The sequence below is a fragment of the Hemiscyllium ocellatum genome, chromosome 18 (genome assembly GCF_020745735.1).
Source record: "Hemiscyllium ocellatum isolate sHemOce1 chromosome 18, sHemOce1.pat.X.cur, whole genome shotgun sequence".
In the NCBI taxonomy this organism is placed as follows: Eukaryota; Metazoa; Chordata; class Chondrichthyes; order Orectolobiformes; family Hemiscylliidae; genus Hemiscyllium; species Hemiscyllium ocellatum.
In genome coordinates this window covers 78,522,281-78,540,472 of record NC_083418.1, presented here as the reverse complement: position 1 = coordinate 78,540,472, position 18,192 = coordinate 78,522,281, and the positions used below count along the sequence as shown (strand labels likewise).

Genomic DNA, 18,192 nt, shown 5'->3' with positions numbered 1-18,192 from the left:
GGAAAAATACAAACGTTAAAACAAATGTGCTCATGCACAATAGACATTAAAAAATTCTTTCACATTGTACAATTCAAATGAAACTTGACTTCAAAAATGTCTCAGATTTAAGTTATTTTTAAAAGTTTCATACAGACATGCTGCACAAAATTCTCTGTATATAATTGAATTTGAAAATCTAGTCAGACAGGTGCAAATATAAAATTTCTGGCACTTACTTAGATTGCGCTTCCAACTGAAGTTTACAGATTGTTGCAAGCTGGTCCATTTTACTTGGATATAACCCAGCTTTGGATGAATCACCTTTCATATAAAGAAAACATTCTGTAAAACTACATGATTAAATAAAGTTAAAAATCACACAATATCAGGTTACAGTCCAACAGGTTTATTTGGAAGCACTTGAAGAAGGTGCCCCAAAAGCTACTGCTCCCAATGAAACCTGTTGAACTGTAACCTGGTGTTGTGTGATTTTTAACTTTGTACACCCCAGTCCAACACCGGCATCTCCAAATCATGATTAAATAACACTGACATAATGCATTTATTGGTAGAATCAGTCATTTCTTTATTGGTGGGTTGGTGAAGAGAAAAGAGGACTGCATTTAATCAATCTTATTGAGAGAGAAGTTTTATAATGGAAAAGCAATGAATTTTTAAAAAGCTTTTGTCAAAATACCATAATTGGTTAGTTAACAAAACTAAGACTCAAACAGGAGGGTCACATCTTGGATACTAAAAAGACTTAAATACTGAAAACAGGCGTCATGGTAAATGGCTGTTTTGTTTATAACTGGAGGGTGCTAGGCAGTTGTGAGCGCTAAATATCAATGCTCGGGCCACTTTTTTTAAACTACTGATGACTTAGGTATTGAAATACAAATTGAATTTTAAACTTTGTTGATGATTCTGTATTAGGAGGTGCAGCTGGCAGTGAAGATGATACCAATGGCCAATGACCAAGGGTGGCACAGTGGTTAGCACTGCTGCCTCATAGCGCCAGAGACCCGGGTTCAATTCCCGCCTCAGATGGCTGACTGTGTGGTGTTTGTACATTCTCCCCGTGTTTGCTTGGGTTTCCTCTGGGTGCTCCGGTTTCCTCCCACAGTCCAAAAATGTGCAGGTTCGGTGAATTGGCCATGCTAAATTGTCCGTAGTGTGAAGTGAAAGGGTGAAATGTAGGGGAATGGGTCTGGGTGGGTTGGGCTTCGGCGGGTCGGTGTGGACTTGTTGGGCCGAAGGGCCTGTTTCCACACTGTAAGTAATCTATTCTAATCTAAATTGCCCAAAGTCAGGTCAGGGTGGGTTGCTCTTCAGAGGGTTGGTGTGGACTGGATAGGCCTAAGGGCCTGTTTCCACACTGCAGGGAATCTAATCTAATCAATCGATTGCAGTACGACATATACAAGAAATGTGAGGTGTTGCACTTTGGCAGAAAGAATAGGGAGAATGCATAAATACTAAATAGTACGGCGCACAGAGCAGAGGGATCTGGGAAGTTTATGTGCAAAAACATTTGAAGGTAGCAGGACATATTAGGAGATAGTTAACAAAAACATGCAGTGTTGTGCTTCATAAATAGAGGCATTTGGGTACAAAAGCAAGAGGTTATGCCAATCATGCATAAAGCTCTGGTTAGACCGCAATTCGAGAACAAACATCCAGTTCAGTTCACTGCACTTTAGGAAGGATAAAAGGGTGCTGAAGAGATCCATCAGAATGATTCGAGAAAGCAAGAACTTAGCTCCAAGGTTAGGTTGGAGAAGCTGCAATTTTCTTGGAGCAAAGAAGGTTGAAGAGAAATTTGTTTGAGACATACAAGATTATGATGGTTTTTGATAAGGTAGAGATAGGAAAGCTGTTCCTATTAGTTGATAGCACAAGAACAAAATAACACATATTTTAAATTTTGGCAAGAGATAGGAAGAGGTGGTGTAAAATGAAGAACATTTCTTTCAAAAATGCAACATGTTGTACTGATTTGGACTCACTGGTTGGGTGCTGGAAATGGAGATGACTATTTCTAAAGGAAATTAAATGGGCATTTGAATGAAATAAACTTACAGGATTGTAGGAATATAGTAGGAGTTATAGACTGGCTGGATTGCCCTTAGAGAGCTTGCATGAAATCAGTCGGTTAAAGGTTCTTTTGGAGCCTTATCAACACTCCCTTCACCCAAATAATTGATGTAAACTGCAAATAGATGTGGTCCAAGTTCTGATCCTTGTCGTACTCAACTAGTTATAGCCTGCCAACCTGAAAATGGCACATTTATTCCTGAGAAGATTTGTAGGTCAGGCTGAGGTTTTGGATGTAGGTTTGCTTGCTGAGCTGGAAGGTTCATTTTCTGACATTTCATCACCATACTAGGTGACATTATCAGTGAGCCTCCAGTGAAGCACTGGTGGTATGGCCTACTTTTTATTTATGTGTTTCAGTTTTCTTATGTTGGTGATGCCATTTCCTGTGGTGATTTCATTTCCTGTTCTTTCTCTCAGGGGTGGTAAATGTGATCCAAGTCAATGTGTTTGTTGATAGAGTTCCAGTTGGAATACCATGCTTCTAAGAATTCTTGCAAGTGTCTCTGTTTGGCTTGTCCTAGGATAGATGTGTTGTCGCAGTCGAAGTAGTGTCCTTCCTCATCTGTATGTGAAGATACTAGTGAGAGTGGGTCATGTCTTTTTGTAGCTAGTTATTGATGTTCATGTAACCTGGTAACTAGTTTTCTGCCTGTTTGTCCAGTGTGGATCCCATTTACCACCCCCTGAGGAAAAGAAGAGGAAATGACATTACCAACCCAAGGAAACCTAAATACATAAATAAAAAGCGGGCCATACCACCAGTGTTTCACCAGATGCTTGTTGATGATGTTACCCAGAATGGTGACAAAATGTCTGAAAACGAACCTTCCAGCTCAGTAAGCAAACTTACATCCAGAACATTTATTCCTAATTCTGTTTTCTGTACTAAATGGCCAACATTTTATAAAATGGTGCACTCAAAATGCACAATTTTTTGGAAATTAAAACCAGGAATCGCTTCATTTCAATGAACCTCCAGGTAGTTTAGACACCATGCATTCTAGCTAAAGTAAAACAACCAAGGTCCAACATTAACATCCGGCTGAAAATGCATTAAAAGCTTAACAGTTAAAAAAAAGCTTTTCAGCAAACTATTTGTGTAATTTTCCAGTTGTTAAACTAATTTAGCATGAATTAATTTTTGCAGGTACACAAAAAAGTAATGGCATCAATTCATAAATATATTTAAATATTTGCCCATAAATTGTACAAATACATGATAAATTATTCTGAAATACATACTGTAAACTTTGCCAACTGGGCTACTTGGTGCAGAGCTGATCTTCCTCTGTTTATTCTCCAGATTTTCTAATAAGTGGTTCAAAGATGCATGGCGGGTGAAGCCTTGTTTAGTGTTTGACGCAGGGAACAGGTTCTTGGCAAATGTTTCTTTAGAAATCTTGGGCAACTGAGTTTTAGGTTGAGTTGAGGTAGTCAGAGTAATGGGCTTTATATCTGCAACAATAATAGTTTCCTTCATGATAAAAGTTCAATTTGTTGTTTATGCAATCAAATTCACTTTCTGAGGAAAAGGGTAAAATTATAAGAAACAAGGAACAGAAGTGTAACCTAAACAAAAATTGTATACCAATTAGGTCTGGGAATGCCTCTGGTCCGATCCATTTAAACGCTGGCTTCCGCCCTCTCACCTCTGTTACATGTACTTTCTTTATAAGCTCAAGGCTGGTGAGAACATTAGCGATATCATAGAGTCGTCTGATTTTAGCTGTGAAATAAAAATTAATTAGATTAGTAGATAGTAAAAATGTTACTTTTCAGAAATCTAGCAACCAAGTTCTGATCACGTTTAATAAAAACTGAAAGAACTGCGGATGCTGATAATGTTTTCATTCATTAGCTTTTTAACTCTTTTCTACATGTCATTAAAATATAATGTGGAGGTGCCGGTGGTGGACAAAATTAAAAATCATACAACACCAGGTTATAGTCCAACAGATTTATTTGGAAGTACTAGATTTCAGAGTGCTGCTCCTTCATCAGGTAACTAGTGGGGCAGGATCATTATGCACAGAATTTATAGCAAAAGATCAGTATCATGCAAGTAAAACAAATATATTGAACAAACCTAGAGTGCTGTTAAATCTTTTGTCTTTTAGAAGATTCTAAAAGATTAAAACAAAGGTGGTACATCATAGCTATATTAGAATTATCCACATACTATCTGGTGTGTAGAGTCTTTCAAATAAACCTATTAGATTATAATCTGGTGTTGTGTGATTTTTAACTCAGTTAGTCCGCAAGAATCAAACACAATTTTATTCATTAATATAGCTAACTTAGGAATAACAATAATAAGAAGCTCACCATACAAGATTAAAATTTATCTGTACATTCTCAAATAAATTATGCACGTTACAATAATCAACAACAACTTATTTACTGCAAGTAAACTTGGAAACAGCAACTAGTCATGGAACACAACAGAACTAACAATTGTCTTAAACCCATTATTCCTCATATTATTTTTCATTCAGTATGTTCAGCAGGTCCTCTTTATCCAAAGTTTATGGATAGATGAAAGCTAACTTGTGTTGTGTTTGCATCTCTCTCCAGCATCAGCAAAGCCAAGTTAACCTTATAAAGCTTATGCGCATGGTCAAACAGCTCAAGTTAATGTGGTCCCAGTTGCTGTCAAATAGCTTGCCAACACTAACACACATCATTAAGGATTTTGGGGAGGACACATTGAAGACACCTGGGATCTGTAAGCTTGTACTTCAGAAAACAATCAATGTCGCCAGGTGATGAGGAACCATTTGGCACAAACAAATCAATAGATTTTTCAAAAAAGCTATTGTGTTCAGTTTAGTGTGTCCATCTCCTTTGGTACCAACATTCAAAGGGTGGAATTTACTGAAGATGTTTGGGGTCTCAACTGTCACTTGGAGAGCTGGCAGGAACATCAAGCTTTTAGGGAGACTGAAGTAAGTGGATCATAGCAGGATCAAAAGACTTTAAAGGTGGAAATCCAACCTTCTGATAGCCATCTGCCAATTGATGGTAGGCAGTGGGTGCTGCTAGTACAACTCCTACCTGAGACTTAATATCATTGCTGGATACCAGGCAATAGAGAATGTGGCAAGAGGGGAGTTTGTTCAGATGGGTTCAATCAGTGGCAGGAGGAGATGGCCATCTACAGGCCTTCCGATCACAGACTCAACTGGGGAAGGTAGCAGGGTCGCTATCTGCCACCTTCCCATTTGAATAAACACTGCTGTACCACCAAACATATAAAGGGAGGGCATTAAATTCTGCCCGAAGCAGCTAAGGTGAATCTTCACAATGCTCACCTTCAAGCTATTTCTTGGAACTCCTTGTAGAAAGGAGATGAAGTGTATCTCAATAATTGTATAATTTGTTTAGCCTTCCAAAGTGAAACATCCAAAATTGGAAGTGGAAGAGAAACTTAATTTGGAAAGGTTTTTTAAAAAAAAGCAAACTACTGTTACATGACCACTAATAGCAAACTAAAGTACTGCAGTTTGACAGGTTATCGAGTGACGTTTTCATGTCATTTTAAAGTGCTTCACTTACTCTTAAACTTGCTGTGATCCAGATCCACCTTCTGGTCATCGCCAATTAGAATTTTAGCAGCAGTATCGAGACTAACCACCCGGGGTTTCGATACCAGGAACAACATGACAAATTTCTGACTCATTACTCTCAAGGATTTGTCCTTCCGTCCATTTACTGAGGCTGCAAGCAGAAAATATACATTTTAATTGTAATTATTTATTATTTTTTATTAGCTTCCCTACATGAAAACTGACAAGTTGCTCTGTATAAATGAGCGGCTCTGAATTCTGTACCCTTGATTCATATCTTGCTACTGAATCAAGGTAATCAATATAACATGTATGGTTACATATGACCATAAAAATTAGAAGCAGGAGTTGGCCATTTGGCATCTCAAGCCTACTCTGCCATTCAGCAAGATCATGGCTAATCTGATTGTGCCACATTCCTAATAATTTTTTATCCCCATTCTTTTAAAAAAACTGTTCACCCCACCTTAAAAATATCAAAACATCTTGCTTCTACTGCCTTAAAAGATGTTCAAAAGACTGATGACCCTCTGAGAAAAAAAATTCTCATGCATCTTAATTGGGAGATGTCTTATTTTTAAATTGTGCTCCTTAGTCCTAATTTCCCCCACACAGGGAAATTTTCTTTCCGTCTGCACCCTGTTAAGACCTTACACATTTCAATCAAGTTGCCTCTTATGTTTCTAAACTCAGTCGATAAAATCCTAGCTTGTTCAACCTTACTTCAAATTAACTAACCTGTTCATATTTTATTAGTCTAGTAAACCTCCACTGAACTTCTTCCAATGCATTTACATTCTTCATTACACAAGGACACCAATACTGTTTCCATTTCTCTTGATGTGGTCTCACCAATGCACTATGCAGTTGAAGTACAATTTCTGTTAGGATTTCTGCTAATGATAATCCCAGAAAAGTCATATTTCAAAGTAAAAACTGGTTTGAACAGACAACATCTCCTCCAGAAGTGTCATAAATCCTTCAGAGTAAGCACCAGCAACCTGTCTCCCGTATCTTTCATCATCTCGGACACTGACATCTCAGTAGATATTTTAGCTACATTAGATTTGGCAGCACATTCTCGTGAGCACATTACCATACCTGGCCAAAGAAGCATACCAGGTGTCTCCAGAACCTAGGGCACTGCCACATAGGACCAGCCAGAAGAGGACCCATGATGTTGGCTTTTAATAGCTTGTACATTCTGACAAATTAAATATAGGAGGAGCAAGCTCGTTTGTCAGACACACTTAAGAAACTGGATTGAAAATTGAGGGAGTTCACAAATGCAACCTGTACTATGCTAGCTCCAGCAGGTTATTGGCTGTCTCTATGCCTAGGTTAGTCACTGTCGTGAAAAACTAGGATGCAGCACTCTCAGTGTTTGACAGACATGTGCACAGACATGCACTCTAACACCTCAGCCATTGGCGCTAGGCACCAATGACAAACAACAGGCGAATGTGGGACCTAGACCCCACTCCAGATACCCCTTCTAAAAGGAGACAGGTTGGTGCTTTGGAAAGTTGTACACAACTTGAACCACACACAGGCCCCCAGAATTCTCGACTCAAGCCTCTTCAGAGGTGTTTTGTATTTCCAACTTGCTGCATTCTCTAACTGTGGGCTTCAATGTAAGGAGGGGAAGCCTCAATCTGGCCAGGAACCATTCATTCTCTAGTTACAAATGCCCCTTATTTTGCTTGGTCAAAACTCCCAAGGCCATTGGGCTCCAAGAAAGGCATGGTTCCCTCCGCCTTCACTGCAGACCCTAAGGTGTAGTGAGAAGGAAGGGAAAAAAGAAAATCTGAGGGGACATAGATGTCATAGGTGAAACTTTACATCATCAGTTGTGTCAGTGACGAGATTCAAGATTAGAGTGGTGCTGGACAAGTGCAGCAGGTCAGGCAGCGTCCGAGGAGCAGGAAAATTGACATTTCAGGCAAAAGCCCTTCATCAGGAATCTTGACTCTGATGTCCAGCATCTGCAGTCCTCACTTTCGCCCTGTGTCAGTGACTGTCAGTTTAATTATAACTATAAGAATGAAGCTAGAAGGCTAGCCATCCTTAGCACCACAACATATTTTAACTCAGTTTCAGGAGTAGTTTCTTTTCTGTAGCGTACATACTAGCATGAAACTTTGCCATAATTGAATGAGTGGCATCAGATGTTGAGAGGGCTTTAGTTTCTAATCTTAGCTTTATTGAACAACAGGAAAAGCAAAAGAAAAAGAAAACAAATCAGCTACATTTGGAGTCATGATTGAGCAGAGAATGCTGGCCTCTGCAACATCAAAACATTTAGTCAGTGGAAAATGACATTATCAACTCAGTTCCACTGAAAGCGGTGACAACGAAGTTCTGCCTGCATTTCATTGACTGACATGCTGCACTGTACGATGGTGAAGGTAAAGGTGCTGCTCCTTCTGATCAAAGTTCCCATTTTCCTACTAAGTGCAATGCTGTGGCTCTCATTGTCCATCATATGCTCGTGCTTCAAAGGGCTCTTTTAGTGTAGTTGTTGTGTCCCTACCTTTGACCCAGGAGGCCCAGGTTCAAGGCCCACCTGCTCCTGAGATGTGCAATGATATCTCTGAACAGGTTGATCAGAAAATACCTATAATGCTGTTGCATACTTCAGCTGTCTGGGGGAAAAAAAGCAGCCAAGGATTATGAGTTATCCTATTTCTGTAATGCAATGCATGGTCAATCCTGACTAATGTGGGGATCCAATGTTGAGGAAATATTTTATGGTCTTTGTTTCTAATGGAATGTGTTACACTGCACATATAATGGGCATCATGACATGGTGTCCTGACTGCCACCTCGATTCAGAGTGGAGTGTCACTGGCTCTCTCATTTGCACATCATTGCAAGAAAGACAAGCAACTCTGGGTCTCCTGCATTTTTACCACATCATGTGGGAACCTGTGGCTGTAAACTCCTCATGAGGAGGCTGCTCCACATCTGCTGGAGATTGGTACTGGTCACACCAGACACCCATGTTTACCATCAATTTCTGTGAACTCTCTTTGGAAAGCAGTCACAGACACAGATGACTGCAACTTCTGTGCCTAGATTCAAGTTTACAGTTTGAATGAGCCCGTGTGGGTAATATCAAAAACAAAGCAGTTCTTCAGCAATGTCAACAGTCAGCAGTTGCAGCACACACAAATTACATTTAAAATCTACCCTCAAAATACTGAGACATGGAGGCCTATGAGAAGGGAAATGGGATGCCTCTACATGGACCTTTACAATTGTTAGCCTGATTCAGATATATGCTGAACAAGCCATTTGGCACAAAAACAGCAAGAGATGGCAAATGATATTGGTATGGAGACTGGAGAATCTTTGCCACAACATTACATTATCAGTGCATATAATTAGATTTCCTACAGTGCGGAAACAGGCCCTTTGGCCCAACCAGTCCACAGCAACCCTCCGAAGAGTAACCCATCCAGACCCATTTCCTTCTGACTAATGCACCTAACACTCTGGGCAACTTAGCATGGCCTATTCACCAGACCTGCACATCTCTGGACTGTGGGAGGAAACCAGAGCACCCAGAGGAAACCCATGCAGACTCGGGGAGAACATACAAACTCCACACAGACAGTCACCCGAGGCTGGAATCGAACCTAGGATCCTGGTGCTGTGAGGCAGCAGTGCTAACAACTGAGCCACCATGCCGCCCTTCAAGATAATGATGTTCATAGTTACAGTCCAAGATGAGGTGAGTAGCTCCTGTACCTTGTACAAAAAGCAATTCGGCTTTGACTGTGACTATCAGCACACATATCAAGTTGCTTGACTTTGTGCCTGTGCTAAGAGATAAGGCAAGACAGAAGTGACGCTGCAAGTTCTGAAAGAGGTACCAATGTGTGCATTGATGGAAAATGAATGAATGCTAAGACTGCAAATTAGGAGGTCTAATCTATACAGTGGTCTGCCTGCCCTTACTCGTAAAGCAGAAGCACTCCAATGTAAGGTGACAGTGAGCTCCAAAGTGCAGCATTGAAAAGGTGAACTGTATTGTAAGCAAACTGGAAGTGTGCCATGATGATGTGGAGAGGCTGGTGCAAGTGTGATGCTAATCTGTGTTGGTGATGGGTGTAAATGGTCACTGCCCACAGAGCATACCCTGGGATGTTGGGAATTATGGACAAGGTGACTGCATGGAGAAGATGCTTGTGGGATACAGCCACCAGGTACTTGCTTTCATGTCAGGAATTGATTCCATCTGGTTTCTCTCCATTGTCTGGGAAAATAGCAAACTGCATACAAATGAGATTATATAGTTCTAAACACAGAAACAGACCCTTCTGTCCAACTTGTCCTTGCCGACAGATATCCTAAACTACTCTAGTCCCATTTACCAGCATTTGGCCCCTATCCCTCTCAATCCTTCCTACTCATGTACTCATCCAGGTGCCTCTTAACTGTAATTGTACCAGCCTCTACCACTTTCTCTGGCAGCTCATCCTATACACATACCATTCTCTGTATGAAAAGTTGCCTTTCAAGCCCCTTTTATATCTTTCCCCTCTTACCTTTAACCTATGCCCTCTTGTTTTGGACTCCTCTACCCAGAGAAAAAGACTATTATTCACTCTATCCATGTCCCTCATGACTTTATAAACCGCTGTAAGGTCACCACCTCAGCCTTTGATGCTCCAGGGAAAATAGCCCCAGCCTGTTTAGCCTTTGCCTTTAGCTCAGACTCTCCAACCTCTGCAACATCCTTGTAAACTTTCTGAATGTTTTTAAGTTTAATAACACCTTTCCTATAGCAAGGAGACCAGGACTGAAAGCATGGTTCCAAAAGTGGCTGCACCAATGTCCTGTATCACCATAGCAAAGACACCCCAACTCGTACACCCAATGTGAGAAAAGGTAAATAATGAGATATTAATGCATGCAAATAGGCCTTTGACATTCACTAGTGAGATTCTTCTTTAACTGTTAAAACCTGAGGTGGAGTATCCGAGGTTTTTCTTGATATTGACAATTTCATTTTTCTATTCTCAACAAATTCTCCCAACTGACTTGCAATTGTCCAAATCATCCAGAGCCTGGAAAATTTCTACCATATGTCTTCCCTTCTTAACCCACACAATATAGAAATATAATCAAACTTAAAGCTATACGTGGTTCTGTTCATATCAGAACTCACATTACCAAATAATAACAATGTAGAAATGTTTATCACACCTCCCCATGTTTGTATTCTAGCTCTCTTGCAATGAACAATAACATTCTATCAGCTTTCCTAATCACTTGCTGTGCCTTTTGTCATTCATGCAGTCAGGCATCCAGATCCCTCTGCATCTCAGCGATCTGCAATCTGTTACCATTTAGGTAATCAGCTAATTTTTTACGCTTCCTGCCAAAATGGATAATTTTATACTTTCCCAGATTATACTCTACTTGCCTGATTTTTGTCCCTACACCTACTACCTGTATCCCTTTCATAGAAATTGCTGGAAAAGTTCAGCAGGTCTAGCAACAAATGTGAAGAGAAATCAGAGTTAACATTTTGGGTCTGGTGACCCTTCCTCAGAATTTATCTGAAATATTAACTCTGATTTTATTCACAGATGCTGCCAGACCTGCTGAGCTTTTCCAGCAATTTCTGTTTTTGTTTCTAATTCACAGCATCTTCAGTTCTTTTACTTTTTTATCTTTATCCCTTTACAGCCTACTCACGTTCTCTTCACAATTTACTTTATTACTTACCTTTGTGTCATTATCAAATATACTTTTGGTCCCTTCAAAGTTATTTACATAACTTGTTAAACATTGAGGCCACAGCACTGAATCCTGTTGCACACCTCTCATCACATCCTGACAACTTGAAAATGATCATTAATACCTACTATTTGCTCGCTGAGGTTTGCTCGCTGAGCTGGAAGGTTCATTTTCAGACATTTTGTCACTATGCTAGGTAACATCTTCAGTGAGCCTCCAGACAAAGCACTGATGTTTCCTGCTTTCTATTTAAATGTTTGGGTTACTTTGGGTTGATGATGTCATTTCCAGTAGTAGTGATGTCATTTACTGTTCTTTTTCTCAGAGGGTGGTAAATGGGGTCAAAGTCAATGTGTTTATTAATGGAGTTCTGGTTGTAATGCCATGCGTCTAGGAATTCTCGTGCATATCTATACTTGGCTTGTCCTAGAATGGGTGTGTGCTGCCAGTCGAAATGGTGTCCTTCCTTATCTGTATGTAGCACCTTATCCAGCACCTCTAATCCATTATCTGTATGTAAGGATACTGGTGAGAGAGGGCCATGTCGTCTTGTGACTACTTGATGTTCATGCGTACTGGTGGCTAGTTTTCTGCCTGTTTGTCCAATGTAGTGTTGTTACAGTTCTTGCAAGGTATTTTGTAAATGACATTAGTTTTGCTTGTTGTCTGTATAGGGTCTTTCAAGTTCATTAGCTGCTGTTTTAGAGTGTTCTTGGGTTTGTGGGCTATCATGATACCAGGGGGTCTGAGTAGTCTGGCAGTCATTTCTGAGGTGTCTTTGATGTAGGGATTTCTGGACGTGTTTTCTGTTTATTTGGGTTTGTTGCTGAGAGATCAGCAGACTATGTTCATTGAATACCCATTCTTTTTGAATTCCTCTACTCTGCATAGTTCCTCTGTGCTGCAGGGGTGTGTCTCGTTGAGATAATGTTCTGATGCAACTTTGTTTGTGGATGTTGGGATGATTGCTTCTGTAGTTCAATATTTGAGAAATGAGAAAGCAGGAATCATCAGCAGTGCTTCATTCGGAGGCTCACTAAAGATGTTACCAGCTTTGATGACGAAACATCTGAAAATGAATCTTCCAGCTCAGTGAGCAAACCTACATTCAGAAACTCAACCTAAGCTACAAATCTTCTCAAAACTCGCTAACTTACTATTTCCTATTAGCTAGCCAATCTTAGGTCAATAAGTTATCCCTAGACTATGAAATTTTATGTTCCACAATAACCTTTGATATGGCACCTTTTTAACTCAAATCGTTGGACATGACATTTCTGGGTGGTCAGCATTTATTTTCTATCCTAATTGCCCCTGTGAAGATGGTGGTGAGCTGCCTTCTTGAACCGCTGTAGTGCATGTGCTATAGAAGCCCATAGGGAGGGAATTCCAGAATTGACCCAGTGATATGAAATAATGGTGATATATTACCAAGTCAGGATGGTGAATGGCTTGGAAAAGAACTTGCAGATAATAGTGCCCCTGTGTATTTGCTGTCTTTTTCCTATAGATGTAAGTGGTCACAGATTTGGAAGGTGCTATCTAAAGATCTTTGGTGAATTGCTGCAATGCATCTTGTAGATGTGATGCCAGCTAAGCAAGCTGATTTGTCGTGGATGCTGTCAAGCATTATGCTAGAGCTGCACTCATCCAGGCAAGTGAGAGGTATTTCATCACAGTCCTAACTTGTGCCTTGTACGTGATGGACTAGCTTTGGGGTGTCAGGAGGTGAGTTACTTGCTGCAGTATTCCTGGCTTCTGACCTGCTCTTGTAGTCATTGTAGTTAGATGGAGAGTCCAGTTGAGTTTCTGGTCAATGGTCACCCATCAGAAGTTGATAGCAGGGATTCAGGGATGAGAACATTACTGAATGTCAGGTGGTATTTAGATTGTCTCTTACTGCCTGACATTTGTGTGGCATGAACATTGCTGGTACTTGTCAGCTTCAACCTGTATATTGCTCAGATCTTGTTGCATTTGAACATGAACTGCTTCAGTATTTGAGGAGGCGTAAATTGTGCAATCATCGGCAAACATCTTCACTTCTGACCTTCTGATGTAGGAAAGACCATTGATGATGCAACTGAAGATAATTGGGCCTAGGACACCTCTGATGAGCTCCTGCAGATTTATAGAGTTGAGATGATTGACCTCTAACAACCACAACCATCTTGCTATGTGCCAGGTATGACTCTGACCAGCAGAGAGTTTCCCTTCATAGCCACTGATTCCAGTTTTTCTAGGGCTCCTCATTGCCACACTCGATTGAATGTGGCCTCAATGTCATGGGCAGTCACTCTTACTTTGGCCAAAAGCACTGAACTCCAGTGGCATGTTAGAACCAAGGCTGTTGTGAAATTAGGAGCTGGCAGAACCCAAAGGGGGCATTAGTGTGCAAGTTATTGCTGAGCCGGTGCTACTCAATTGCACTGCTGATGACACCTTCCATACTCTTCTGATGATGGAGAGAAGACTGATGGGTCGGTAATTGGCTGTGTTGGATTTGTCCTACATTTTGTGTACAGGACATACCTGGGCAATTTTCCACGTTGTCAGAAAGACACCAGTATTGTAACAGTACTAAAATAGCTTAGCTAGGGGAACAGTAAGTTCTGGAGCAACAGTCTTCAGTACTATTGCTGAAATGGTCTCAGAATCCATAGCCTCTGCAGAATCCAGTGCTTCCAATCATTTCTTGATATCATGTGAAATGAATCAAATTAGTTGAAGACTGTTATCTCTGATGCTGGAGACCCTGGAGGAGGCCAAGATAGATGTTCTATTTGGCACTTCAGGATGAAGATTGCTGTGAATGCTTCATCCTTATCTTTTGCACTGATGTCTTGGGCTCATTGAGGATGGGGATATTTGTGGAGCCTCCTCCGCCAGTGAGTTGTTTAATTGTCCACCACTTTTCACAAGTGGATGTGGCAGAATTGCAGAGCTTAGATCTGATCCGTTGATTGTGGGACTGCTTAGCTGTCTTTCACTTGTTGCTATGCTGTTTGGCATGCAAGTAGTCCTGGTTGATAATTTTACCAGCTTGACACCCATTTTTAGGTATTCCTGATGTTGCTCCTGGCACGTTCTTCTGTGGTCCCTATGAACCAGGTTTGATCTCATGGCTTAATGGCAATGGTTGAGTTGGAGATATGCCAGGCCATGAGGTTGTAGATTGTGTTAGAGTAGAATTCTGCTCTTGTTAAAGGATAACAGCACCTCATGGATGACCAATCTTGATTTGCTAGATCTATTTGAACTCTGTCCCATTTAGCACAGTGATAGTGCCACACAACATGATGGACGGCGTTCTCAATGTGAAGGCAGGACTCTATGTCCACAAGGATAGTCTAATGGTCACTCTTACCAATACTGCCATGGACAGACACATCTGTGGCTGGCAGATTGGTAAGGGTGAGGTCAACTATGTTTTTCCCTCTTGTGAGTTCCATTATAGAACAAAGAACAGTGCAGTACAGAAACAGGCCCTTCTGCCCAGCAAGGCTGCGCTTACATATGATGCCTTTCTAAACTAAAAGTTTTTTGTCCTGTCCATATCCTTCTATTCTCTGATATTCAAATAACTACCAAGATGCCTCTTAAATGTCACTATTGTATCAGTCTCCACCAGCTCCTCTTGCAGCACATTCCAGGTACTCATCACCCTCTGTGTTAAAAAACCTGCCTCTCGCATCTTCTTTAAACTTATCCCCTATCCATGCCTCTCATAATTTTGTAAACTTCTCTCAGGTCTCCCCTCATCCATTGATATTCAAATAAAAACAAACCAAAGTTGTCCGAGCATTCCTCAAAGCTGATACCCAACAAACCAGGCAACCTCTTGGTTAACCCTATCTGTACCCTCTGCAAAGCCTTCACATCCTTCTGGTAATGTGGTGATCAGAACAGTACATAATATTCCAAATATGGTCTAACTAAAGTTCTATACAGCTGCAACATGACTTGCCAATTGTTATACTCTATGAGAATGCCATTTGCCTACTTAACTTCCTTCTCCAGTATTGCCATCTTCAGGGAACTGTTGACCTGCAGCTGCAATAATTTCCTCAGTACCACTTCTCTGGTTGTTGCAATTTTCTAGAGTTCCTTCCTCGCTTCGATTTCCTAATTGACGACTACTTCTGGGATGTCATGTGTATTTTCTATAGATGAAAAACATACGTCCCATTCACCTTCCACCTACATACTTTCCAACCTTTATTCCCAGACTCACTTTTTATAGGAGTCACTTTAAGTCTTTTTATGCTATTTATAGAATCTTAGTTTTTACATTTCTAGCTAGTTACCTCCTGTACCTTAACTTTTCCTGCTTGACTTTTTCATGTCCAAACCTCTGACCTTATATTTGCGCAATTATATGATTTTAAAATTTAATGTTATATTTAACTATTTTAGTTAACCATGCCTAATTGATACCCTTCTAGGAATGATTCTTTTTTGTGGGAATGCATTTATTGTCGATTTTAAGTATCTCCTTAAATTTCTGCCACTGGTTATGTATGTATGTATGTACATATTCATTTATTGCCACATGTACCGAAGTACGGTGAAAAGCTTTGTTTACGAGCAGTACAGGCAAATCATAGCAAACAAGGAAAGGCCCCATTTGGGAGTATTGAGAGCAGATCTGGGTACCACACCTGAAGAAAGACAAATTGCCTTGGAGGGAGTATAAAGTAGGTTTGCAAGAATCATTCAGAGTGGTAAGGGCATGGAATGCCCTGCCTGCCGATGTAGTTAACACAGCCACCTTAGGGGCATTTAAACAGTCCTTGGCTAAGCACATAGATGACAATGGGATAGTGTAGGGGGATGGGCTTAGATTAGTTCACAGGTCGGCGCAACATTGAGAGTCGAAGGGCCTGTTCTGTGCTGCATTGTTCTATGTTCTATACCTGGACTTTAAGGCTTAAGTTATAAAGTGAGGTTAGAAAAGTTAGGCCTGTTTTCTCTAGAATTTCGAAGCTTAAGGGCTGATCTCAAAGTCTTCAAGATATTAAAAGGACAAGACAGGGTATTTCCACTGATTGGAGCTTCCAGAACTATGGGACTGAGAATTTAGGCCAGATCAATAAGGAAAGGTGGAAGAGGTCTGGAAATCTCTTCCACAAATGGCCGTTCAGTTGTTCATTTTAAATCTGAAATAGATAAGATTTTGTTAAACAAAGACATTAGGAATACGAGACAAAGGCAGATATATGGAATTCAGCCACAGGTCAGCCATGATCTCACTGAATGGTGGAACAGGCTCAAGAGGCTGAATGGTCTACTCCTGTTACTGTGTTCCACTGCATCTCTACTGACCTGTCTGTTAACTTAATTTTCCAGTTCACTTTAGCCAGCTTTCTGTATTTGTCCACAGCAATTAAAGTAAGCCTCATAGGACAGGAGACCAGTTGTGACTTCTTTTTTAATGAATCTATTTTCCTAACCAACATGTTCAGAGATGTTAATACATCTCTTGTCCAGGGATAGGGACACTACCACTCTACCACAAGAGAGCCCCCAGTTGTGTCTGTTAAAAAGCAGTCCAAATATTTTTACTTCTTTCTACTGTTATTCTCCTTTAAAGTGTGTATCCAACGTCCATTTAAAAGCTTCTATTTTTCAGGCAACACATTCCAGTCCACCAGAACTCACCACATTAAAAAGATGCCTAATGTCCCCTTTTGTTCTTTTCCCAATTATCTTAAATTAGTGGCCCCAAGTTACTGATCCTCCTGGGGGAGAAACAGTTTCAAATTTACAGTATCAAAACCAAAACTAAAAAGGTTAAAAAATACGATCAGCTTTTTATAGTTTTAATTTGAAATCCTGCTAGGTTACTCACATAAACCAGTTTGTACGTTTATCTGATTGCCATACCATCATATTGCAAACAGCTTCAAAGGAGCTCCCACACATCATTTCAAGGACACAGCAACTGTAAAAACATGCATGTACATCCAATTGGGAATATGGACAAATTGGTTGGTGGGCAAGAGCAAGCAGCTTCCAGTGTTTCACTTAACTTGGTTTAACTGTAGCACTCTCATTTGAGAAAACAATTGTAAATTCAAGTTGCACTTCAGGACTGGAATGCAAACTTTAGGTGCTTCCCAAACATTTTTCTACTGTGACTTTCAATTGAGGCTTGAAATTTGTTGCAACCTTGTGAGAAATGAGGTAGTTGGGTTCTGTTGGACCAGGAGATCAGCTGTAATAATTCAGTCAGAGTTCCACAGTGGCCACTGTTGCCTCAGAGCTTGCAACACCAACATTTCAGCTTGCTGAAGCTTTGGGAAGACCTGTTCTTTACTTATATTTAACTGAAGCATTGAGGGAGATCTGAAACATCAGCACTGTTATTATTTGATTAAGATGTTAACTGAGACCTTATATGCTTGTTAATGTAGATACAAAAGGAACTATATCACACCGCTTGAAGAACAGTATCCAAAATGCATACCTGCATACCAATAAAAATGGTTTGCGATACCTTCTGTATCATGGTCACTGCATATTACAAAATTTGAGAATGGACGGAAAGAAATGGTAGAAGCAAATGCTAAACAGTCAAATATTTATATGGCTAATTTTTGAGACTAAACCTCTCAAATAAATCTAGACAATTGACAATAATCTCTCTTAAATTGAAACTATTTACAGGTTTGGTGATTTGAATGACTTTTCTCATGTCTAATCTTAAAATTGTGTTCATAGCAAGTAATCACTGCCACAAAAAAAAGCCATACAAGTTTACAAAGAAATGAACAAAATACAGAATGTTTTG

General features: G+C 40.2%; 1 protein-coding gene across 2 annotated transcripts in view; it reads right to left on the bottom strand.

Moving 5' to 3' along the window:
- e2f8 (E2F transcription factor 8) overlaps positions 1–18,192 on the bottom strand; it is a 46,190-nt gene that overhangs the window by 13,592 nt on the left and 14,406 nt on the right. For both annotated transcript variants that reach the window (XM_060838620.1, XM_060838621.1), the window contains exons 6-9: positions 5,638–5,799; positions 3,671–3,808; positions 3,325–3,537; positions 219–303 (exon numbers count right to left, since the gene is read on the bottom strand). In XM_060838620.1, coding sequence (XP_060694603.1) covers positions 219–303; positions 3,325–3,537; positions 3,671–3,808; positions 5,638–5,799 — 598 coding nt within the window. The remainder of the gene's footprint in view (positions 1–218; positions 304–3,324; positions 3,538–3,670; positions 3,809–5,637; positions 5,800–18,192) is intronic.